The following is a 27041-nucleotide window of genomic DNA, read 5'->3' as shown; positions in this document are numbered from 1 at the left end:
ATTTTATGTCTTCTAAAACATATCAAAAATAAAAAAATTAAAAATAGTGTTTTTTGTAAATCAAGTTTTAGTGATAAAAGTTAAATAAAAAATCACCAAATTTTTTTACCGTGTATTATTTTTTCCAGTGTAGTCCGTATCCATACCTACAACTTTGCCGAAGACACCAAATCGATCAAAAAATTCCTTCAAAAGATACAGATTTTTGAATTTTCATATATCATTTTTGTATGGACAGCTGCCGAATTTGTATGGAAAATTATATGGACAAACTAATGATGCAAAATGGCTTCTTTGGGCATACCGAAGGCACCAAAAAAGTTTCAGCCGGATTAAAAAATACAAAAATTAAAATTGAAGAAAAAAGACCGATTTCGTAGAGAATTGCTCATTTACAAAAAAGTGACTAGAGCATGCAAGTCATGCACAGGATTCGAGATTTGGGGAAAAAAAAATAATTTTTTTTTTGAAAAATTGGGCAAACCAATTTTCATTAAGCTGTGCCGTAGATTTTTGTCATCTTAAACATATCAAAAGCTATAAATTTTCAAAAATGTTTTTGCGTTGAACTGTGAAATAAAAAACGGGTATTTTGAAAAGAATGTAACCATATTTCCCCAAATTATCCTTACCCTTGTTAACAACTTTGCCTAAGACACCAAACAATCTTTTTTTTAAGGCGCACCCTTAAAACTAGTGTAGAGGCTTGTATGGGCGCATGGGTTAGAAAAAGTGGCTCCTTTGGGCATCCCGAACGCGTATGCCAAGTTTGAGCCCAATCATAAATCACGAATATTCATCGGTTACCGATGTCTCCAAGAATTGCTCATCTGGTTGTTTTTAGGGGAAATTTTCACAACTCGTCAAATCATAAACAAATATATTTTTTGAATACTTTTAACAACTTCTTCACATTAAAACTTAACTTAAATAAAAACTAATAAATATGAAACAACAGAGGACAGGGTTGAAATGAATGAACAAAGGGTAAAAACCACCAAACAAGGAGCTTTTTTTTCAACGATCTTTCAACTTGGACCGAAACCTGCACCTTCTACTGCACCTGATGGTAGTAGCCACCACCCTTCTGCAGCGCCACCGCCTGGGCCTGAACCTGGCCATAGTTGATCTTGGCCAGGGGCGCCACGTACGCTGGCTGTTGCTGATACTGGGCCAACTGTTGCTGGAACAGGTGCGTTCCGTAGTGAACCGACTGATGCTGCTGCTGCTGCTGCTGTTGTTGATGTTGTTGAAAGGCCGCCAGCTGCAGGTGCGTCGGTGCCGTGGCGTAAATGGCCGCCGGAATCGACGACTGCCCAGCTGGACCGTACACCAGGGTCTGTTTCTGCGGCGTGGCCACCGTCGAGTAGACCTGGTAGCGTGGTTGGTGTTGTTGCTGCTGCTGTTGTTGTTGCTGGTGTTGCTGCTGTTGGAGGTAGTGCTGCTGGAGGTGGCCCAAGCTGGCCGGATTCGCCTGCTGGGTGAAGGTGGCATAGCTGATCCCCTTGCCGTGGTGGTGGGTGGTCGTGGCGGTCGTCACCGGGATTAACTGCTTGAGCTGGGAGGGAGGAAAAATGGAATGGAAGTTGAATTGAAAAAAAAAAGATGGTGGAATTTTATCCCCGGGATGGCTGGCTTTGTTTGCAGATTTAATTAATTAATACGCTTTTGTGTGGCAATTAAATCGAATATCTTGGGCTCTGAATAAGTGCCGTTGCGTACCATATTGTGGACAAAAGGGAATTTTTCAATTGGTGCTTGATTTTTTTTCTGTTGGGAATTCATTTTTAAAGCAAGTTTATAGGCTGATGAAACATAATGATACTTGGGAAGCATCCATAAACCACGAGGACTCTTTTTTCGAAATCTCAGTCTGTCGTCTGTCGAGAGTTACCATGAACGGCCATGATCAACGACGACTAACTATTTTTAAACTTTTTTTTCGTAATATCACGAAAACTTGTTATACAGTCGACTCTCTGGCTGTCGATCTTCTCGATATCAATAATTATCCATCTATCGATGAATTCTTCAGTCCCTTCAATCCGCATACTTCAATTATCTTCATTCCTCGATATTTTCCCTTGTTTGAAGGATCTCTTCCTCGACGGTCCCTTGGATTCTGTTTGCTTCAAAAATCTTTTCCGGTTGTCAATAATTCTACTTTCTCATGGCTTGCATAGACATTTTTCTTGGCGAAACAAAGCCTTGAAGGGTGTTTGACATTAGTTTGTTTTTGTTTGATGGACGTTGCCATGATTCTCTCCCATAGCTGGGTTTGATACCCAAAAAAAATATTTTCAATCGAGTCTTCATTTTGCATCGTTCTGTAAACTGATGATTCTCTTCCTCGACGGTCCCTTGGATATTGACAACCAGAGAGTCGACTGTAGTTACAATCACCTTTTATGTTTCTACATAAAAAGTTTTGTAATTGTTTGCTCTACAACTTTTTAGAATATTATTACGCTCTTAAAAATAACAAACAACATTTTAAAATCACAATCACCATCAAATCATAAAATAAAAAAATTTCCCTAATGAAAAAATAACTCTGAGTTATGGCAGATCCATATAGTACATTGTAAAACTCTAACGAATAAAACTTATTTGGGCATTTTTTATGATTAATAAGTACTCTCTCAAATCGGGCGTCCAATTATACAAAAGTCTTTGACACCAAATTCTTTTTTTTTAATTTCAAAAAAGGAAAAGGGATACCGCCCTTCCGTCACGAGATATCGAAAAACAAAGCTCGGATTCGTGATCAGCGATAAAAGCTACCCCTTAGGTCACATTTCACGCAAATCAAAGAGGGATCTGGACAACGTATCTTGATTACCCTTTTTTTTAACAAAATACCTGGGTAATTCTCCGCCAACTCACACAGCAGTTGCCCCGACCCCTCTTCGATTTGCGTGAAACTTTGTCCTAAGGGGTAACTTTTGTCCCTGATCACGAATCCGAGGTCCGTTTTTTGATATCTCGTGACGGAGGGCGGTACGACCTTCCATTTTGAACATGTGAAAAAGAGGTGTTTTTCAATAATTTGCAGCCTGAAACGGTGATGAGATAGAAATTTGGTGTCAAAGGGACTTTTGTGTAAAATTAGACGCCCGATTTGATGGCGTACTCAGAATTCCGAAAAACGTATTTTCATCGAAAAAACACCAAACAAGTTTTAAAATTCTCCCATTTTCCGTTACTCGACTGTAAAATTTTGGAACATGTCATTTTATGGGAAATTTAATGTACTTTTCGAATCTACATTGACCCAGAAGGGTCATTTTTTCATTTAGAACAAAATTTTTCATTTTAAAATTTCGTGTTTTTTCTAACTTTGCAGGGTTATTTTTAAGAGTGTAACAATGTTCTCCAAATTGTAGAGCAGACAATTACAAAAATTTTGATATATAGACATAAGGGGTTTGCTTATAACCATCACGAGTTATCGCGATTTTACGAAAAAAAGTTTTGAAAAAGTTACTTTTTGCGTTTCTCTTTGTTTCGTCGTCCGTGTCTGTCGCGGGTGACCATGAACGGCCATGATCGATGACGACCAACTTTTTCAAAACTTTTTTTCGTAAAATCGCGATAACTCGTGATGTTTATAAGCAAACCCCTTATGTCTATATATCAAAATTTTTGTAATTGTCTGCTCTACAACTTTGTAGAACATAGTTACACTCTAAAAAATAACCCTGCAAAGTTAGAAAAACACGAAATTTTAAAATGAAAAATTTGGTTCTAATGAAAAATGACCCTTCTGGGTCAATGTAGATTCGAAAAGTACATTAAATTTCCCATAAAATGACATGTTCCAAAATTTTTACAGTCGAGTAACGGAAAATGGGAGAATTTTAAAACTTTTTAGTGTTTTTTTGATGAAAATACGTTTTTTCGAATTCTGAGTACGCCATCAAATCGGGCGTCTAATTTTACACAAAAGTCCCTTTGACTCCAAATTTCTATCTCATCACCGTTTCAGGCTGCAAATTATTGAAAAACACCTCTTTTTTCACATGTTCAAAAATGGAAGGGGTCGTACCGCCCCTCCGTCACGAGATATCAAAAAACGGACCTCGGATTCGTGATCAGGGACAAAAGTTACCCCTTAGGACAAAGTTTCACGCAAATCGAAGAGGGGTCGGGGCAACTTTTCCCGATTTCGTGTGAGTTGGTAGAGAATTACCCGTATACATATCGACTCAGAATCAAATTCTGAGCAAATGTCTGTGCGTGTGGATGGACGTAGAATTTTTTTTCTCACTCACTTTTCTCGGAACTGGCTCGACCGATTTTGTCCGGATCTATGTTTTTGGATTTGCCTTCAGGTTCTTTAAGTCTTTTTTAAATTTCATCCGGCTTGGTGCAGTACTTTAAAAGATATGTTCGAAAAACTGTTTTGGTTGATACTAAAAGGGTCATTATTTACATAATTTGAAAGCTCCGGCGGATAGCTGTCGGAACTTTACGCTCAGTGCACGCACACAAACACTGCAGTGCTTTCAAATGGTTCATTAAATTTATCATACCTAGATGGCAGCACTCAGATGTATAGTGTCTTTACTAAGTAAGCGTTAGCCAAAGCTTTCGTAGTGTGTGGTTGCAAGGCTTTTAGGAGGAAGGCAGCAACCACCTTCCGGTGGATTAAGTAACGTTTTTTAACTTGATTTTGCCTTCCTCACTGAGGTAAGGCTATAATCCTGCTCTAAAAATGAACTTCGTATAAAAACGTCGTAGACCCACCTTAATGTATACCTATCGACACAGAATCGAAAACTGAACAAATGTCTGTGTGTATGTGTGTGTGTATGTATGTATGTGACCAACAAACTAGCTCATGTTTCTCGGCACTGGCTGAATCGATTTGACCCGAACCTGTTGCATTCGACTTGGTTTAGGGTCCCATAGATCGAGTTTTATGCAGATTGAAGTTTCGATAAGTAGTTCAAAAGTTATGTATAAAAATGTGTTTTCACATATATTTGGATCTCACTTAACTGTATGTAAACTATGTCCGGATCCACTATCCGACCCATCGTTGGTTAGATTATCAAAATACCTTTCTAACGAGTCTAAAACATTGAAGATCTGGCAATCCTGTCTCGAGATATGGCCACTTAAGTGATATTGATGTACTTTTTTGAAGCCGGATCTCACTTAAATGTATGTAAACTATGTCCTGATCCACCATCCGACCCAACGTTGGTAAGGTTATCAAAAAACCTTTCCAACGAGCCCAAAACATTGAAGATCTGGCAACCCTGTATCGAGATATGGCCACTTAAGTGATATCGATGTACTTTTTGGAAGCCGGATCTAAAAAATAGATGAAACTTGTGTACAGCCATTGTTGTGAGGAAGGCTCCAACCACATAGGTGGATTAGGTTAGTTTTTTTTTATGATTCGAAAAGCGATTTTTTGTTTGCATTTAAACTTTATTATCGTTTTCTTTGTAATAGACTCAATTTTATTTAAAATAGTGTGTTTTTCGAGATATGCTAAATTTTCATAATTTGTTCTGTTGATATAAATAAGCATTTTAGTCCCAATTCTTTCCTTATGTAAATATATATATATATATTTTTTTTTACAAAACACCAAACTTTATAAAAAATACTCAAATTGTAAAGGAAAAATGATAAAAAAAAAATAAAAATTTGTGACAAATGTGGTTTTTATTCAAAAAAAAAAATAATAACTGGAGGAAATATATCCATTTTCGTCACACTTAGCTTTTCGACCTACTCTCGTTACTTTTTGCAGTTTTTCACTATTCAAACAAGATTGTTGCAAATATTTTTGGAAGTTATGTCACCCAGGCGTAATTTTGAACTTTTAGCCCTTTGAAATGTTAGTCTTGAATTAAAAAAAAAGAAAATAATGCTTTCGAAAAGATCGGAAAATTTCACGAATGTTTCATGATTTAATATTGAAAATCGAACCATTAGTTGCTGAGATATTGACATTAAAAAAAAACTTCAATTTTTCTGTTTTAAATCTATGAATGGCAACATCCCAGCTACTAAGAATCGTATCAACAAAGGTAAAAAAAGCAAAATATACAGAATGTTCTCAGCTTTACAAAAATGTTTTTTCAGGAGTGTGAAAACATGTGTACTTATTTAAAAAAAAAATGAATGACTGCGACTATTTTCAAAAAAAGTTACCTAAAAATGGCCATAGCTTGAAAACGGTGTACTTTATCAAAATTTCACTAGGGTACTTTTTGAGTGCAAATTTGATTTTACATAGAAAAACGAGGTTGAATTTTTTTTTGCGATTCACATTTAGATTTTTGAAAATCAAATCAGTATTGATTCAAAAATTAATAACTCGGTTAACAAATTTTTGCACACTCTGTAAATTTCTGAAAAGTTGGCATTTGATGTCCCCTAAAACATAACAGAAAATTAAAACATAAATAAATATAGCGAATTTTTGGGAAATCAGGTTTAAGTGACAAAAAAGTAAAATTAAAAATCATTAAATTTTTTTATCGTGTATCATTTTTTGCAGTGAAGACACCAAATCAATCAAAAAAATCCTTCAAAAGATACAGATTTTTGAATTTGCATATATCATTTTAGCATGGAAAATTGTATGAACAAACTAATGATACAAAATGGCTTCTTTGGGCATGACGAAGGCACCAAAATAGTTTCAGCCGTTTTTATTTACAAAAATTAAAATTAAAGAAAATAGACCGATTCCGTAGAGAACTGCTCAAAAATTTCCGTATTTTTACTAAAAATATCTCCCAAAATTCGTTTTTAATCTCCCAAAATACATTACCAAACAACGAAAAAACTATACTTATAATTTGTTCAGCTTTTTTTCAGCTAACGTCGAATTTCCAAAAATATATTTTTTTTTTTATTTTCGATTTTTTTAATGTTTTAGGGGACTACAAAAATATATTCTGAGAGTTGCAAAATCCGGTTTCGAAGATATACATTTTATCATTTTTATTTTATCATATTTTTTTTCTGGAAAATTTTCATTGGAATAATTTCTATTATTTGAATAAATCTACCGTTTTCAAGTTATAACTAGCATTATGTATTCATTTTTGATTTCTTTCCGTACTTTTGCATTTGAAAAAAATCCTGTATCTTAAACGAAAAAAAACATGTTAAAAAAGCTGAGAAAATTTCCTATAAGTTTCTCTCCAGAACTTTGAAAACTAGTTTCTGAGATACAGCTTAGGGACCATCCACAAACCACGTGGACACTTTTTTGGAAATCTCAACCCCCCCCCCCCCCCTTCGTGGACAATTGTCCATACAAAAAAAAACTTTTTGTATGGATCGTGGACAATCGCCATACCCCCTAAAGTGTCCACGTGGTTTATGGATGGTCCCATTACCAAATAATTCGAATCGATGTTTTTTTTTGAGTGTCACTTAGCCTCTGCTTTTTGCCTTCCTTACCTTACTGAGGAAAGGCTATAAAATCACTCGAAAAATGAACTTATTTATTTGACTTTGTAGACCCACCTTCACGTATACATATCGACTCAGATTCTTGTACTGAGCAAATGTCTGTGTGGATGTGTGTAAGTGGGTGGACAAAAAAATTGTCACTCGATTATCTCCGGACTGGATGAACGAGTTTTGACCGTATTAGTCTCATTCGATCCGTCTTTGTATCCCATAGGTTTCTATTTAAAATCAACAAGTTTAGTTAAGTACTTCAAAAGTAATGCTCAAACAACGATTTTGGCGTATGTTCGGAAGATTTGCAAGGAAACCTATCATGCTATACATTTCTAGAAAGGTATTAAAAAGATCTTTCAAATTAGCCTAAAACATCCAGGATCTGACAACCCTATCAAATGTTATAAGCACTTAAGTGTTATTTATACACTTTTTGGAGGCTTGATCTTAGATATTTCAATGAAAAGGATGTCCGGGTTCATCATGCGAGCCATCATTAGTTAGATAATCGAAAGACCTTTCAAATGAGCCTAAACATCGAGGATCTGACAACCCCATCAAAAGTTATCAGCACTTAAGTGTTATTTATACACTTTTTGGAGGCCGGATTTCAAATATTGTGATAGAAATTTTGTCTGAATCTGCCATGCGAACTATCGTTGGATAGGTTTTTTATCAGACCTTACCGATAGCCATAAATATTGAACGACTGCGAACCCTATCAAAAGAAATGAGTAATAAAGTTGATTTGTCAAACATGTTAAGGGGGAATGTTGCTATTTTTACTGAATGCATTGACTTTATGAATGTGAGGAAGGCACCAACCACCTAAAGGTGGATTAAGTAACGTTTTTTAATTTAAAATAACTCGGAAACTATTAGTCCGATTTTCAATGTTAAAAAATTGTACCTTTACGAAATTTTCTGAACTTTTCAATAAAAATAATTATAACATTTTAAAATCAAGCTTTGTTGTTGAAAACCGTGTTGTAACATCTATAAGATTATATGTTATGTTAAAATTAATTCGCAATAATTTTCGTAATATTCCAGAATATGCAAAAAAGAACAGGCAAAAAAGAAAATCGAAAAATACGCTTGAAACTACAAAAAAAAACTAACAAGATAACAAGATTTATAAAAAAAAAACATTAGAAAAATGAAAACTAATCTAAATCGATTCGTTTAGTAGTTGAGCAAACTGACTAAGGAAATAAAAACTAATACTGACTCGTTGAATTGATTTGTTGTGGGATATTCATTCAAAATAATTTGCAATGCAGAGTTTGGTATGAGCACATATTGAAACTTTTTTTTTAATCTTTTTGCAGGGCATTAAAATATACATTTTCATCTATTAACAAAATGAATATGAAGACATTTGGATGTACCATTCCCGAGATATAGCTGTTTTAAGTTAGTAGTTTCAAAAAACACTGTTTCGACCAAACTGGCTCAAAATTTTGGTGAAAATTTGTAAACCGGTCCTGGGTGCATGACGAACGCCGATTTTCAAAAACTTAATTTAAAAAAAAAAGATAAAAATATTTTCATACATAAAAATCGTTGGTTTTTGATTTTTGTATTTTTAAAAATAGCAAAACTTAGTAATCGGGCTTTGTCATGCTCACGGGATATCTCTTGGGAGTCTTCACCCCAAATTTCAGCCAATTTGGTCAATCCCATCTCGAGATATCGTGGCACCCGTAAATCAACTCAGTGTTTTGAGAAAACGCTCTGAAAATTTGACAGTTCGTTTTGCGCATGGCGAAATTGTGTACTTAAATCGTCTCTTACTTATATCAGTAACGAAATATCTTCATGAAACTTTCAGGAGTGAAATTCATCTTTTTAGTAAATTTAGTGAATTTTCTGTAATGTAATGTCTCAACCTTAAACATTTTAAATCAAATTTAAATATTTTTTTTACTGGAAATATAAATACATTTAATGCAGCTGATACTCACATGATGCTGGTGATGGGCGGGGGTGGCGAGGGTCGGTGCCGGAACGGTGGACACAATCTGTTTGGCTGCCAGCGGAACCGGATAGGCAGCTGTGTGTGGATGTGAAGAACAAAACAAAGTTATTTTAAAAAAAGGGGGAAAATATCCCGTGGCGTGTGTAAATTAATAAAATTAATTGCGACTCCGACCGAGGTTAAAAGTAGGTAAATAGAAGCAGGAAAAATCTGCAACAATATTCGCAATTAACAGAGCTGCAAAAGTCAGAAGCGTGGGTGATAACGGGGGAAAAACAGATTTGTTTACTTTGGACGGTGGATTATCAGCACCGCAGCTTAATCAAATAATCTGATTACGTTTGATGATTGCATTATTAAATGTTTATTTCTGTATCATTCAAATAATCAAATCAACGTGAACGTGTTTGAACTATGATGCGCAACATTATTACTGCAAAAAGGGGTAATTTTGATTAACAATTTGCACTATGATATCATGTTTGCGAATTGTTATTATTTTAGTCAACATATTTTATCCAAATGAACAAACAACCTATTTTTTATTTTATCATTAGAAATATAATAAAAAAATATCTGGTAAATTTACACTTTTTGGTGAAAATAATTTTTTAAACGGTTTTAAAACGGCTGCAATCTCATCCAGATAATCGTTATTGTTCGCAAATGGTTTCAATCGATTGCAACCACGTTTTGTTCGATTGTTGCATGCCGAGCAACATGTTCCTCCTTCGACCGTGTCATCACCGCGACTTCCATTTCCCAATTTCCACTTTTTCCCTGCCAACTCTCTCCGTTCAAAAATCCAAAACAAAAAAATAACGATCGCACTGAAAGAACAGATTTACCCATCCTTTTGTCTTCGACTTTTTTGCTTCGCAGGCAAAAGTTGTACCATTCACCGCTCACTCGCTCGTTTGTTGAAAAATTCACCCGCGGAAAATCCCAAACAAATAGGCAGTAGGATGAACCCCAGCCGGGAGGGGGGGCGGGAAGACTACGGACTTTTCACCCTCTTTTGTGGGCTATTGTCTTCATCTGGAGGGCGCCGCGCGCGCGAAAAAGAACCAATCTCGCCACCGCGAAAGAGTTTTCCGGCTTTTCTGCTTTTTCGATTTCTTTCCATTTCCCCTCCCATATTGTTCGCATTGTTCTCTCACTTTTCCACTTATTGTGTGTGAGGTGTGTGTGTGTGGGAGAGTTTTTGTTTAATTGAGATGCATAAATCTTGATTACGACCTTCGCCCGCAGATACCTTCAAGGTGAAACAATTCTATTCAGGAAGCTCCAAGAGAAGCCTCAACGTTGTTTGGTTTCTTTTTGTTTGCTTGGCAGCTCCTGGATTTGGGTGGGAGCTTTAATTAAGAAAACATCTTTGCATCGAGGAGAAAAAGAGAAGAAAATTCTTTGGACTGAAGTTTTGTGGGTTGGCTTTTGTTTCGCGAACTAAAATTTGGTTGGAGTTTGGTAATCGAAAAGTTTTTTGAATTGAGTTCAATTTGATTTGTGTATTCATTGAAACATGTGAAATTCAGAAATTCAGAAATTACGAAATTATTCAAGCTGGTCTTGACCTTAAATAAATGATTCTAATCAAAAACTTATTTTACATTTTTTCAGCATCAAAATAATAAATTTATTGAAATATTGACCTTAGCAGGTATTCAAAAATAAAACAAAATAAAAATCAAATTGCAAGCCATTGTTTTTAGACTTGAATCAAAACAGTGTTTGAAAATTATATTTTCAACATATTTGTTGAAAATTTTCTTTTTTCAAACAGTTTTGTTTAGTTACTTAGGAACTGGTGTGTAAAGCATTTTCCCTGTCCGAGTTCTAATTTTTGAAGGATAATTTTTATTCATGAAAATAAATTTATTGGAAAATAGTATCTCTATTTTCCAATAAATTTTTAATTTAAATTGTGTAAACTATCATATCCCAGCGCGAATAAGAACTCAGAAAAGGTTTGGCAAGATAAAAAAAAAACTTGATCCTTGAGCAGAACAACAATTTGTTGAAAGTTCGAAAATTAGGAGACATAACGCTCAAATCTAATTCAATATCAAAATAACGCAAAATTGTCCGAAACCGAAATCTAGCGTGACAAAATTGATTGTGGTCACACGTTAAGATTAAGGGCATTGGTGTCTTTGAGACAAACGATCAGGATCTTATTCTTGAAAAACGTATTTTGCTTAAAAGTTAGGGGCAAAAACAATTAAAAATGATTATTTTCAAATTTAGATAAAATAAGTTAAACAAAGATAAAAATTAAACTAAGATTAAAATTCATTGTAAAGGATATTGTAATCCTGATTGCAAATTAAAAAAAACAGTTAAAAAACCAAATACTTGAGATAACAAATTGTGTCACCAAATCATTAATTTCTAGAGTTTTTCTAAAGGTCCTATAATCTATTGTGTTTTATATGTTTTTATAAAATATTGAAATAATAAGCCACAGTTTCAGCATTTGCACGTAAAAAGTGTTTTAAAATGCATTTTACACTAGTTCATATGTTTTGCAACTATTTATTTTCAAAAATAAAAAATTTGACGAAAACAAAAATTATAGCGAAAAAAGCTAAAATATCGAAAATTTAAAAAAAATCAAGAGATTTCTAAATCAACTCAAACATGCTGAAAGTTGTTCTTAACGCAGGGAAACGCATTTTAAATTGATTTTAGCTGACTGTACTTAAACTTTCATTGAAATTTTGAAGTTTTTTGAAAAAAATATTTTTTTTACCCCTGATTTTTCGGGATAACTTTGAGGGGGGGAGACAAAAACTTTTAAAAAATGTGTACCTGCCGTATGAATAAAAAAACATAATGTTTTTTCAAATATTTTATCACAAAATTGACAAAATTGACAAAATTGACAAAATTGTCAAAATTGTCAAAATTGTCAAAATTGTCAAAATTGTCAAAATTGTCAAAATTGTCAAAATTGTCAAAATTGTCAAAATTGTCAAAATTGACAAAATTGACAAAATTGACAAAATTGACAAAATTGACAAAATTGACAAAAATGGAGGCCTCTACTGTTTGGTTGAGGTCAAGTGCGTCGTGTGTTTGCTCCGTTATAAATCATTGATTTTGTGGTGGAATGGAGCCGGCCCGTGTCAAATAAGTGTTTAATCGGTCGAATAAGTTGTGTTGCTTTATAATAAGTTGGAGATTATGTGATTTCAAGTGATTTAGACGCATTTTTATCAAATTTTGTGTCAACGAATTTGGGTTTTGTTTACGATTTTTTTCGTGTGAGCTTTCAGATCGTTTCAGTTTCCGTTGTTCCTGTTGTTATGTCAAATCAGAAGAGCGAGAGCTTTCGCTGGCGAGAGAGGAGGGAAAAAAGCTTTAAAGTTATTGTTTTGCTTTCATTGATTGGTGGGAGTGCGATTTGGTTGACAGGGTTGCGCGTGTACGGTTGCTTCTTAACTAGAAATTTGTGTTTGAATTCGAGTTATATGGTTAACAAAAGTGGTACCAATCTATAGATAGATATATGTTATTTGCTGTCGGCGTTGATATTTTCTTGGATGCGTCGAAGAAAGTGAGGCGTTTCGTAGTGTTGTTGTGGTTCTGGGATCGAGAAGTCGGAAAGAGAAGCGGAAGTGTGTTGGCGTGAACGACGAGATGCGGTGGTGTTGGTCTGGCGATGACTCGTTGACTTGACCGCTTCGACAGATTTTGACGGGGAAACGCGATATAAAAGTGTGCTTTCAGTGGTTAAAAGTGAGAGAGCGAGCGGCGTCGGCACTGTTTTCAGTTTGGGTTGTGCGAGAGACGGCCACTTGTGTGCTGCTGGTGACCCAAACATACTGCAATGCAACCGGGTGAGCGAATTCCAATTTGAATATTTTTGTATGAGTGTGAAGTGTGAATGGAATTGGACAGGGTTGTTCTTTTATTACATCAAATCCATTTTAAGAATTGGCTTTTCAAATAAGAAAAGATATAGAAAGCAAATGATAAAAATAAGAGTTCGAACTATCTTTTGCATTTTTGCCCATGTCGCATTATTTGTACGTAATTTAACACTTCGCAAAAAATTAAGACACTTGAACAGTAATTAGTTAGTTTTGTGTGTGATTGGTTGTGTGAGTGAATGAATGAGTGTGGATAGTATTAATTAATAGTCAGGACCCGGTGCTTGCAATTCCCGTTACAGTTGATATTATATTCCAATAAGAATGTAGCAGAAAAATCAGGTATCGGGTCCAGACTGTTAATAACTTGGTTTTAGGGCAAGATAACTGTGATTTTCGAAAAAAAAACGCGTACAATTATTCAGCAACATCGTTGCAAGGTTGATCGGCTGTCTCTGTTTTGCTATTTACCTATTTCCAGTCATTCAGGTTCAATCTTTCCACAGCCGGCTGTCTAAGAATGAACGGTTTAAATAATTTAAACTACATCCACTAAATACAAATAATACCGGCGGTCGTTAATCATTCATTATAATTCAATTGTAAGCTTTGTGATTTGATGCGTATATTTTGAAGAGTGGAAATAATCCGGTGGTAATTGGTTAAACAACTCTTGTTTAGAAGAACACGCAAAAGACCTTTCTTAAGTATAGATACTCGTAAGGCACGGTAACATGTGTTATTATAAAGCGGTTTTTTAGTCCTCTAGCTTCGAAGCGTCGCGTTGCATAACGTTTCAATTATTACCTCATGAATTACAAGTTAAGATATTTAAAATTCAAACCAAGCTAACATTGAATCATTACGTTCAACACCCCATACTATAAATAAACATTATTTGATTATATCTTTCCACAGCCGGCTGTTTAAGATTAAATCATTGCATTTAAAATTTAACAATCAATAATCGGGAAATGTCTCATCCGCAGCATCCGATTGCTTGCCTTGAGAATAATACATCATCTCTCCAAACAAAACATTCGATTTTGGGTCGCATCATCATCTTCTATGATGAATCCTGACCATATACCCTACCCTACTAACACAATTTTCAGGTTTCTGGCGCTCGTGGGGTGTAAGCACAGAGTAAATCAGCTGCCCTAGTAGCAACCTGCGCTAACTAACATTCCCGTCCCTTAAAATCGAGGTCTACAAATTGACATGGCGGGCGCCGTTGGTGGCCAATGACTGTTACCTATTCGCATCTGATCTAGCTTTAGCAATCATGGTGTTTTATCTTTTCAGCGCATTCATACATGCTGTTGATAAGGGAAACACCACTAGATCGTCGAAGCCTATAATCAGTAGTGCTGAAAGGATATTACGGTTCTGTTCAGCAACGGAGGGGCAACCATGGGTGATCTCTCATGCATGCTCAAAATTGACAAAATTGACAAAATTGACAAAATTGACAAAATTGACAAAATTGACAAAATTGACAAAATTGACAAAATTGACAAAATTGACAAAATTGACAAAATTGACAAAATTGACAAAATTGACAAAATTGACAAAATTTACAAAATTGACAAAATTTACAAAATTGACAAAATTGACAAAATTGACAAAATTGACAAAATTGACAAAATTGACAAAATTGACAAAATTGACAAAATTGACAAAATTGACAAAATTGACAAAATTGACAAAATTGACAAAATTGACAAAATTGACAAAATTGACAAAATTGACAAAATTGACAAAATTGACAAAATTGACAAAATTGACAAAATTGACAAAATTGACAAAATTGACAAAATTGACAAAATTGACAAAATTGACAAAATTGACAAAATTGACAAAATTGACAAAATTGACAAAATTGACAAAATTGACAAAATTGACAAAATTGACAAAATTGACAAAATTGACAAAATTGACAAAATTGACAAAATTGACAAAATTGACAAAATTGACAAAATTGACAAAATTGACAAAATTGACAAAATTGACAAAATTGACAAAATTGACAAAATTGACAAAATTGACAAAATTGACAAAATTGACAAAATTGACAAAATTGACAAAATTGACAAAATTGACAAAATTGACAAAATTGACAAAATTGACAAAATTGACAAAATTGACAAAATTGACAAAATTGACAAAATTGACAAAATTGACAAAATTGACAAAATTGACAAAATTGACAAAATTGACAAAATTGACAAAATTGACAAAATTGACAAAATTGACAAAATTGACAAAATTGACAAAATTGACAAAATTGACAAAATTGACAAAATTGACAAAATTGACAAAATTGACAAAATTGACAAAATTGACAAAATTGACAAAATTGACAAAATTGACAAAATTGTGTTATAGCATTTTCTGAGTCATATTTAAGCCCAATGACCAAAATTAAAAAAGCAAACTGTTTTTAACGAGATTGGATAAGAAGAGCAATTCTCTACGAAATCAGTATTTTTTCTTCAATTTTAATTTTTGTATTTTTTAATCCAGCTAAAACTTTTTTGGTGCCTTCGGTATTGCCCAAAAAGCCATTTTGCATCATAAGTTTGTCCATATAATTTTCCATACAAATTTGGCAGCTGGCCATACTAAAATGATGTATGAAAATTCAAAAATCTGTATCTTTTGAAGGAATTTTTTGATCAATTTGGTGTCTTCGGCAAAGTTGTAGGTATGGGTACGGTCTACACTGGGAAAAAATGGTACAGGGTAAAAAATTTTTGATGATTTTTTTTATTGAACTTTTTATCACTAAAACTTGATTTGCAAAAAAACACTATTTTTATTTTTTTATAGTTTTTTATATGATTTAGAGGACATAAAAAGCCAACTTTTCAGAAATTTCCAGGCTGTGCAAAAAATCTTTGAGCGAGTTATTAATTTTTCAATGCTGATTTTTTTCAAAAAATCAAAATATTGGTCGTAAATTTTTTTTAACTTCATTTCTCGATGTAAAATCAAATTTGCAATCAAAACGTACTGAAGTGAAATTTTGATAAAGTGCACCGTTTTCAAATTAAATCCATTTTAAGGTGACTTTTTTGAAAAAAGTCGCAGTTTTTCATTTTTTTATGTTTTCTAAGTCTCACCCAAAAAATCCATCAATTTCTAATGTCGATATCTCAGCAACTAATGGTCCGATTTTCAATGTTAAAATATGAAATATTTGTGAAATTTTCCGATCTTTTCGAAAACAATGCTTTCAAAACTTTCTAGTCAAAACTAACATATAAAAAGGGCCAAACATTCAATATTATGCCCTTTTAAAATGTAAGTCTTGGTTTAAAAATTTTGAAAATATTATTATCGAAAAGATCGGAAAATTTCACCCATGTTTCATATTTTAAAATTGAAAATTGGACCATTAGTTGCTGAGATATCGACATTAAAAAATGGTGGGTTGTTTGGGTGGGACTTGAAAAACATCAATTTTTCTGTTTTTAAACTTTTGCATTGCAATATCTCAGCAACTAAGGGTCGTATCAACAAAGTTTAAAAATGCAAAATATAGAAAATTTTCTTAGCTTTTCAAGAATATTTTTTTCAAAAAAGGGCAAACATGTGCACTACTTTTAAAATATGAAAAACTGCGACTATTTTCAAAAAAGTCACCTAAAAATGGATTTGACTTGAAAACGGTGCACTTTATCAAAATTTCACTAAAGTTCTTTTTGATTGCAAATTTGATTTTATATCGAAAAATGAAGTTGAAAAATGTTTGCGACCAATATTTCGATTTTTTGAAAAAATCAATATTGATTAAAAAATTCATAACTCGCTCAAAGATTTTTGCGCAGCCTAGAAAATTTCTGAAAAAGTTGGCATTTTATGTCCTCTAATACATATAAAAAAATATAACAAAAATAGTTTTTTTTTGCAAATCAAGTTTAAGTGATAATAGTTCAAAAAAGTCACAAATTTTTTTTCACCGTGTACCATTTTTTTCTTGTGTAGTCCGTATCCATATCTACAATTTTGCCGAAGACACCAAATCGTTCAAAAATTTCCTTCAAAAGATACAGATTTTTGAATTTTCTTACATAATTTTTGTATTTACAGCTGCCAAATTTGTATTGTAATTTATATGGACAAACTAATGATGCAAAATGGCTTCTTTGGGCATACCGAAGGCACCAAAAAAGTTTCAGTCGGATTAAAAAATACAAAAAAAAAATCGAAAGACCGAAATCTGAGAGAACTTTTCAAAAAAAGCTCATATGTTATATGTTCTTTTTTTCCTAAATATCACTAATTGTTCTGAAAAATCATATTCTGGAAAAAAGTGTTATACAATCTTATTTTACATACAATTTTGGAAAATTTTCATTCAATTTTTGTAAGGTCAACTCTCGAGATACTCGCAAGAGCGAAGGTCGGTTCCAATTGATCTTGAAATTTAGTGTGATGATTAAGTACACAAGTACACAATCTCATGTTATTAGGGTAATAGAGCCGATTTGTCCCATTCAACCAACCCAAACCATACCTCTAACGATCCAAAGTCCTCCGGTACGAGTGCTTGTCGTACCCCCGCCGCCCATACCCGTACCCATCCCCTCCGTGGTGGTAGTCATCGTGATCATGATCGTAATGGTAGTGGTAGTACTTCCGCCCGTTCGAACTCCCACCCTTCCCGGCCTTCAACTTCTTATCCCCATCCGAGGGCGGATGAATCAACTGAATCCGATCGGTGTTGTCCCCATTCGCCCCGTTCTGCTTAGGCTTCTTCTTCTTCTGCTGCTTATCCCCAGCCTGATTGGACGCCCTCAGCAGCGCCGTGGCCACTCCGTACGTCCGGATCAGCGTTTGCAGGTTCCGATCGAAGGACGATGTTCCGTTCTTCTTCTTCTTGTCCACTGAGGGTGGGTTGTAGACGTAAATGTCGTCCTCGCACGGTTCTTCCCCGCTGGTGAACCGATCCCGGTCGTAGTCGTACTCGATGACCGGTTTGACGTGCGTTTTCCGGTTGTACGGCTTGAAGCCGGATCCGGTTGGGCGCGGACTGGTGTTGAAGTTGGTCAGCGTGTCCGGGTCACCTGAGAGGAGAAGTTTGCTTGATATTCCTTTTTTTTTTTTTTTTTGTTTTCACGTAGACACATGGGGCGATCGATGAGATGCTTTTTTTACCCAAGATGTGGCTTGTTTTCGGAAGTTCTGTACTCCGAGATGAAGGTGCTCTTGGTGCTTAATGTTTCGAAGTGTACTCTACCAATTTACCTATGTTTTTGATGAAACGATGGTTGAAGTGACACAATTAATTTTTAACCCAAAACTGAGAGCTCTACTTTAAAAAACAGACGAAAAATTAAAGCATAATGTTCAAATCCCTTCAAATCCGTACAACATAAACCGCGTACAACGTATGAAACAAAGAAATGTCATTTTATCAGCCACAACGCCAACAATTGGAAGCCATGCTGCAGTTTAATGAAAACCCCATTCAAAACTATCGTCCCACCCACAATCATGTTTGTGCAACCGCAAATACAGCATCGATTTGCTGCTGTACAATCCGCGAGAGAATCCGTGGTCGATGAATGGTGCGGTTTGTCGTTCAGTGGTATTGAAAACCCGGGGGGAAAACAGACGGAAAATTTGTTGCAGATTTTCTCACAGTTTCAGTTAAAGTCAAATGATTGGTTTTTTTTAGAATGCCATTTTTTTGCCACAAATATCCGGGAAACAATGCGATTACCGACAATTAGGAATTGTTCTTAAAATGAAAAACACAACCAACATGATTCCTACCGTAACACATTGAACAGGAAAAATTGCAGAGCTCTAAAACACTCACCATAATTGGTCGGCTGGTGGTAGAATTGGTTCGGGGACGTCGAAGCGGTTGCGTAGAGGGGAGCTGCGGCCGTCGGAACCACAGGATACTGGAAAGAGGAGAGTTAAAGTTATTGAGAGTTGTTCAACACGTACTTGCTTTAGAAGAGCATTAAATGCCTAAAAAAATTCTATTATTTATATTATGTATTATGTTTAAAACTTTGAAATAATTTAAATTTGCGGTTGTTTATGTTAATCTGTAAACAAAGTATTAAATTTGCAATTACATTTTTCAACCCAGTCGGCTTGGGTTCGATCCCAGACGGTCCCCGAGGCATTTTTCCAGACGAGATTTGTCTGACCACGCCTTCCGTCGGACGGGGAAGTAAATTTTGACCCCAGTCTTACCTAGAAGGTTAGATCGTTAGCTCAGTCCAGGTGAAGAAGTCGTCTCCCTGGGTCCTGCCTCGGTGGAGTCGCTTGTAGGCAGTTGAACTAACAATCCAAAGGTCGTCAGTTCGAATCCCGGGGTGGATGGAAGCTAAGGTGTAAAAAGGGGTTTGCAATTGCCTCAAAAATTATGCCTTTGGACACCTAGTTTCGAGTAGGAATCTCGCAATCGGGAACGTCAAGGCAATGCTGTAGAGCGAATAATTTGATTTGATTTTTTTGGTACTGAACATCAAATTCAAAATATCAGCCCGTTCTCGATCGAAAGATCGACAAGTCGTCAAGTCGAAGCATAAACGCCAGCACATTTACGTTTGCGCGTTTTACGCTGCGCGTGAAAGTGTTCTTGCTGGCTTCTCATAATAGATCGACAAAGTGCAATATCGATACATATTTTTTTTTAGTTAATCATAGACTAACGTTAAAGTCTGAGTACCCTTTATTTTTTTATAATAATGTTAATCAAATATGTTTTGCCTTCCTCACCTCAATGAGGAACAGCTATAAAATCACTCAAAAAATGAACTTTGTTATTTTACCTCGTAGCCCACCTTTACGTATACATATCGACTCAGAATCAAATTCAGAGCAAATGTCTGTGCGGGTGGTTGGATGCTGATCAAAATAATTGCACTTGATTATCTCGGGACTGGCTAAACCGATTTTGATCGTTTTAGTCTCATTCGATCCGTCTTGGAGTCTCCTAAGTCACTATTAATAAATTGTAAAGTTTACTTAATTACTTTGAAAGTTATGCTAAAAAAAGATTCTGGCTAAAGTCCGGAAGATTGTAAAAAGGGTGGTTTTTGTAAAAAAAAACCCCGTCATGCTATACATTTTTAGAAATGTATTTAAAAGACCTTTCCAACGACCCCAAAACATTGAAAGTCTTACAACCCTATCAAAAGTAATAAGAACTTAAGTGTCATTTAAGCACTTTTTTGAGGCCGGATCTCACATATTTTGATAAAAACGTTGTCTGGATCAACCATGCGACCCATCGTTTGATGTGTAATCAAAAGACCTTTCCAAACAATTAAAAAGATTGAAAATCTGACAACCATATCAAAAGTTATAAGCATTTAAGTGTATTTTGTACACTTTTTAGAGGGCGGATCTTAAATATTTTGATAAAAATGATGTCCGAATCCATCATGCGACCCATCGTTGGATGGGTAATCAAGAGACCTTTCTAACGAACTCAAATTATTGAAGATCTGACAACCCTATCAAAAGTTCTAAGCACTTAAGTGTTATTTTAGACTTTTTTTGAGGCCCTGTATTAACTTTATGAATGTGAGGAAGGCACCAACCACCTAAAGGTAGATTAAGTAACGTTTTTGTTAATTAAATATAATTATCTGGCGACCCGTAATGTACCCCTGAAATTAAAAATAGGCATTGGAGGTTTAGCCTAAACAGATTCGAAGTTTTAGGTCAAATTTTCACTGGGTGGTATCAGTATGCTTCTGAAAAAATAAATTGCAGCAATATATTTGTCGAAGTTTCATCATTTTGTAAGAAAGGCACTATTGAATCGGGTTTTTATTGACTTTTTACATTGAAATTTTATTTCTGAAAATCCGTTTTTTGAGAAAAGGCGTAGAAATTCAGCAATTTTTTTCAGACTAATGCATTTTTTTAAGATAATATGGACTATTTTAAAAAAAAATCGGATTTCATGTAAAAAAATTAACATAACATTTTGCTGTAAACTCTACACACGTTTTGACAAATTGAACCGTTTTCACATCAAATAATTTCAGAACGACTTTGAAAAAAAATCATTATTGCGAATTTAGAAAATCATAAGTCTTGGAAATAGTTGTTTCTGTTTTCAAATGCAAAGGAATTTTTATATAAACTCTTCTGAATAAATTAAGATTAGAACAATCCTCTACGAAATCGGCCGATTTCGACAATTTTAATTTTTTGTATTTTTTTATTTTGTTCAAACTTTCTGGGGACCTTCCCTATGACCAAAGAAGCTATTTTGTGTCATTGGTTCATCCATACAATTAAGTGAAATTTCTGATCAATTTGGTGTATTCAGCAAAGTTGAAGGTATTGTTGAGGACTATTGAGAAAAAAAAATACACGGAAAAAAATTGCCGATTTTTATTTATTTTTTTACAAAAACTCAATTTCTACAACATTCGTGAAATTTTCCTATCTTTTCGGAAACAGTTTTTATTTTTTAAATCAAGACTAACATTTCAAAAGAACGTAATATTGAATGCTTTGACCTTTTGAAATGTTAGTCTTGATTCAAAATTTTAAAAGTATTGTTTTCGTAAAGATCGACAAATTTCACGAATGTTTAATGTTTTAAATCAAAAAATTGGACCATTAGTTGCTGAGATATCGACATTAGAAAATGGTGGGTTGTTTTGGTGAGACTCAAAAAACTTCAATTTTCGTGTTTCTTTTTCTTTAAGCTGCTGTTTCTCAGCAACCAGAGGTGCAATCTTCAATGTCTCTTAGACAACTTTGAAGCAAATTTTCTGAACTTAAAAAAATAGTTTCAGGAATGGTCACTCACGGTCATTAAAAAAAAAAATCGAAAAACTGCAAATATTTCGCTAAAATCAAACTTTCAAAAATTCATCACTTGGTGGAAGATTTTTTGACCATACTTCTCTATGGCTGAAAAGTTGCGGGTTTTTGTCTAAAAATACGTATTTTGGGAAATTGAGTTTTTGTTAAAAAAAGTTAGTGTAAAATCGGAATTTTTTTCCGTGTACTTTTTTTTCATCAATAGTCCTCAACAATTCCTACAACTTTTCTGAAGACACCAAATTGATCAGAACATTAATTCAAAAGTTACAGCTATTATGTACGTACCATTTTTATGTGGACAGCATCTAAAAATTTTCATTAAGACTTGTATCGGTGAACCAATTACACAAAAAAGCTTCTTTGGTCAAAGGAAATGCCCGCACAAAGTTTGAGCCAAATAAAAAAAAAAAACAGATAAAATCCATTTCCGGTTTTGGTAGACCATTGCTTATTGGTCTTTTCATTCAAATGTACTCAAATGTAGAGAAACAATAAAAGATAAGTTCGTGAAATTTTTTCTTGGGTCCATGAATTGATCAAGAAACCGAGGTATTTTTGTCAATATCACGACCCCTATAATTGATGAACATTCGGAAAAAATCGTGTTTTTTCAATCATTCTAAGCCTGAAATGGTAATGATTTAGATATTTGTTACTTAAGGAACTTTTATATAAAATTGGTCGCTTATTTTGATGGCGTATTAAGATTTTTTTTTTTTTGCAAGATCTTGATTATTCTTACTTTTCAAAAGTTTTTTATGCAATAAATTAGTCTTAAAAAAATAAAAAAATTATTGTTTCAAGGGTATTCCTTAGACTGGTTCAATCAAGTATTTCAAGCAACATTTTCAAGCACATTTTCCTAAAATATTGTACAGGATAAGTCATTTGTAAAGTTATTGTGGTCGTTGAGCACTTTGTCTTTTTTTTACGGTAAAAATGAAATAAATGTAAAAAAAGATATTCAAATGCATTTTTTTCCAGCCCGGTTGTTTTGCAACTATTATAAGTTTTAAAATATGTTAGTATCGACGAAAAAAGCTTTATTTTGCGAGAAAATACTGTTCACTAGCCCAAACATGAAAAATGTCATTTTCAGTACAGGGGTAATTCTTTACCAACTCACACGAAATCGGGAAAAGTTTCCCCGACCCCTCTTCGATTTGCGTGAAACTTTGTCCTAAGGGGTAACTTTTGACCCTGATCACGAATCCGAGGTCCGTTTTTTGATATCTCGTGACGGAGGGGCGGTACGACCCCTTCCATTTTTGAACATGCGAAAAAAGAGGTATTTTTCAATAATTTGCAGCCTGAAACGGTGATGAGATAGAAATTTGGTGTCAACGGGACTTTTATGTAAAATTAGACGCCCAATTTGATGGCGTACTCAGAAATCTGAAAAAAAGTTTTTTCATCGAAAAAAAACACTAAAAAAGTTTTAAAAATTCTCTCATTTTCCGTTACTCGGCTGTAAAAATTTTTGGAACATGTCATTTTATGGGAAATTTAATGTACTTTTCGAATCTAATTGACCCAGAAGGGTATTTTTTTCATTTAGAACAAAAATTTTCATTTTAAAATTTTTTAGAGTGTAAAAATGTTCTACAAAGTTGTAAAGCAGACAATTATACAAATTTTAATATACACCCAAAATTCAGAGTCGAGATATTGATCCTTGCACTGTAACTTGGATTTGGCCCGCACTTTTATCTCGCACTTTTGACAACAAAATTTCTAAAAACTAGGCCACCAGCAGTTGTTTATTTACATTTCCAGTCGCAGTTTCTACCAAACTGGACATTCGCACTTTAAAATTGCGATTGACAGGTGAGCAACATCGGCTCGCTTTGATCATTTTTTGAGAAAATTAAAATTTCCCAAGCCAGCTTGACAAGTCGCAATAGTGCGATCGATAGCAATGATTAAGTGCGAAGTTCAAGTTAGTGAGAATTGCGCAATAATCGTTCTCTCAAAATTTATTGAGGGCTCTGTGCCAAAATCGATAGAATAATGGTACCAACTCACACCATCATAACAAATGAGTTCATTCGTTAGTTGAATCAATAAATCTCCAACAAGTGTCATACATCGACTTCTGACTTCTCCTTGGTCACCAAGCTGTGGTGGCCGGGGCAGGTAAGTCATTAGATTGGTTTGTCAAAGGTCTCTGGTTCGATTCCCGTTGTCGACACTTTCGGTTTTTTGTTTGACCGATGAACTTTTTTTGCAAATGAACCTCGAGAGAATAGTTCTATCGCCCATCTCAAGCTGTGTTCTCTGCGTCCGTGAATGGTACCACTATTCTCTCGACTCGAGACCATCATTCTCTCGGACTAGCGCTGCCAGTTTTGGGTGTATAGACATAAAGGGTTTGCTAATGAACATCACGAGTTATCGCGATTTTACGAAAAAAAAAGTTTGAAAGAGTTACTTTTTGCGTTTCTCTTTGTTTCGTCGTCCGTGTCTGTCGCGGGTGACCATGAACGTCGTTGAGACTAACATTTTCAATTTTTTTTTTCGTGAATCGCAATAATGATGTTTATAAGCAAACCCCTTTTGTCTATATATTAAAACTTGTATAATTGTCTGCTCTACAACTTTGTAGAACATTGTTACACTCTAAAAAATAACCCTGCAAAGTTAGAAAAAACACGAAATTTTAAAATGAAAAATTTTGTTCTAAATGAAAAAATGACCCTTCTGGGACAATGTAGATTCGAAAAGTACATTAAATTTCTTATAAAATGACATGTTTCAAGAATTTTTGCAGTCAAGTAGCGGAAAATGGGAGAATTTTTAAAACTTTTTAAGTGTTTTTTTTCGATGAAAATACGTTTTTTCGGAATTCTGAGTATGCCATCAAATCGGGCGTCTAACTTTACATAAAAGTCCCTTTGACACCAAATTTCTATCTCATCACCGTTTCAGGCTGCAAATTATTGAAAAATACCTCTTTTTTTCGCATGTTCAAAAATGGAAGGGGTCGTACCGCCCCTCCGTCACGAGATATCAAAAAACAGACCTCGGATTCGTGATCAGGGTCAAAAGTTACCCCTTAGGACAAAGTTTCACGCAAATCGAAGAGGGGTCGGGGCAACTGCTGTGTGAGTTGGCGGAGAATTACCCACAGAAAAATGCATTTCAGATTGTCTTCAGTTGGTTAGACTTCTATTTCCATTGAAATTTTGAAGTTTATTGAAAAACACAATTTTTTGTCCCTTTATTTTCCAAATCAATTTGAAAAAGGTGTGGCGACATAAAATTAGAAAAATATTTGCAACTGCAACTGAAATTGCATTATTACTGGTTTAAATAAATATGAACAAAACAATGCAAATAAAACTGAAATTCATCAATTTATCCAAAACCAAAAACAGTTCCCGCTACGTTGGCCACACTGACTTCCCCCGAGCGGGGGGCCACCTCAATTAACCACGAAAACCGTTTGATAAATCCCTGGCCAACTCTAGCAATCACCTGATTAGCCACGACCTGCTGCTGCTGCTGCTGCTGTTGGTGATGGTGCACCTGTCCGATGGCCGCAATCGGCGCCTGATGGACCACCGGAACGGCCTGGTGGTACGTAAAGGTTCCCGAATGTCCAGCAGATTGCTGCTGTTGATAATTATGCTGCTGTTGATGCTGGGCGGGTTGCGTCAGGGTGTAGTGGAAGGCCGCCGGTTGATGGGCCGCATAAATCGTCGTTCCGGGTTGGATCTGGTGGGCAGGCAGCGTGGCCACGGTCTGGTGGGGGTGGGGCGCCGTACTGATGATTGCGGAGGCCGCCGGCAACTGCACCGTTTGGTGGTGCTGGTACACCTGGTATTGGGGTTGCTGCTGCTGTTGATGTTGCTGGTGTTGGATTTGATGTTGCTGCGGATAGGCAGCGTACTGGTACTGGGGGTAGGCTGCGGCCGCGGCGTATTGGTACTGCGAAAGTAGCAAAAGCCGATTAGAGAAGTCAACGATACGGTGAGCGGTGATTGATCAGTCTGTAAGCAGGTAGGGTATTCGGACCACCCTTCTGACCATCCCTGCGGGAACATCAATCGTTCCGACGCAGCAACGCAATTTCATTACCTTGGTCAGTCCCGGGACGGCCGCTGCGTACTCGTAATGAGCTGGGGCCGCTGCGGCGTAAGTGGCCACCTTCAGGGTACTTCCCGGGGCCACGTAGTTGATTTTGTGGTAGATGGTCTGCGAATGAGAGTAAAAAGTCAATAAGAAGGTGAATCGATTGTTTCACTGGAAATTTGGGATCAACTTTTATGCATTTAATTCGGTAGTAAATTTGCATGATTTTTTCTCCAATCATGAAAAGTGTAGGCTTATGCCAAAGTAAAAATCACTCCCCGTGTGTACAAGAAAAAAAACCTGTCTGATTTGAACGCAAAATGACACTCTCAGACAGGATTTCGATTTCAGATTCACGCCGGAGGCAGCGGACAGAAAAATACGATTTTCGATGAATAAAACAACAAGCGCCGTACTGAATCACCAGTTGGTTGTTATTTTGTTTTTGTTGAAGCTCTCCCCTTTTTTCCCAACACACAATATCCATACTACAGCAAAATAGGAGCAAAACATCACAAAGCGTGCTTAAGGATTCCGATTTCAAATGTTTTCAAACGAATTGATCTGAAAAAGGCTGCCCGGCAGATTTCTGCTGAATTTTGATATTATCATCGAAAAAAAAAATCAGCAGCCGCAGCGAAAACTTGTTTGTTGTGGAGGGAATGATGATACCTATTTGGATTGGTTTTGCATTTTTTTCTGTACTTGGAGTTGCAAATTCTTGGATACAAGACATGAAACCTATCGATGGCATTGTGAATGAGTTGATTGTGACGGAGATTTTGTTTTTTAATTTTCATTTCCGTTAAATATCATTAGAGATCATGTTTTTTAATGGAGCGAACTGC

The 27041-nt window shown here is 35.2% G+C and overlaps 1 protein-coding gene across 1 annotated transcript in view; it reads right to left on the bottom strand.

Moving 5' to 3' along the window:
- Positions 1-881: 881 nt before the first annotated feature.
- The window catches only part of LOC6048691 (putative uncharacterized protein DDB_G0268364), a 90193-nt gene continuing 64033 nt past the window's right edge, over positions 882-27041 (bottom strand). Inside the window, exons 4-8 of the mRNA XM_038265684.1 lie at positions 26200-26316; positions 25597-26049; positions 19130-19217; positions 9411-9499; positions 882-1558 (exon numbers count right to left, since the gene is read on the bottom strand). Coding sequence (XP_038121612.1) covers positions 1055-1558; positions 9411-9499; positions 19130-19217; positions 25597-26049; positions 26200-26316 — 1251 coding nt within the window. The 3' untranslated portion in view covers positions 882-1054. The remainder of the gene's footprint in view (positions 1559-9410; positions 9500-19129; positions 19218-25596; positions 26050-26199; positions 26317-27041) is intronic.

This window comes from Culex quinquefasciatus, chromosome 3, assembly GCF_015732765.1.
Source record: "Culex quinquefasciatus strain JHB chromosome 3, VPISU_Cqui_1.0_pri_paternal, whole genome shotgun sequence".
Lineage (NCBI taxonomy): Eukaryota > Metazoa > Arthropoda > Insecta > Diptera > Culicidae > Culex > Culex quinquefasciatus.
This window is presented reverse-complemented; position numbering and strand designations above follow the sequence as displayed.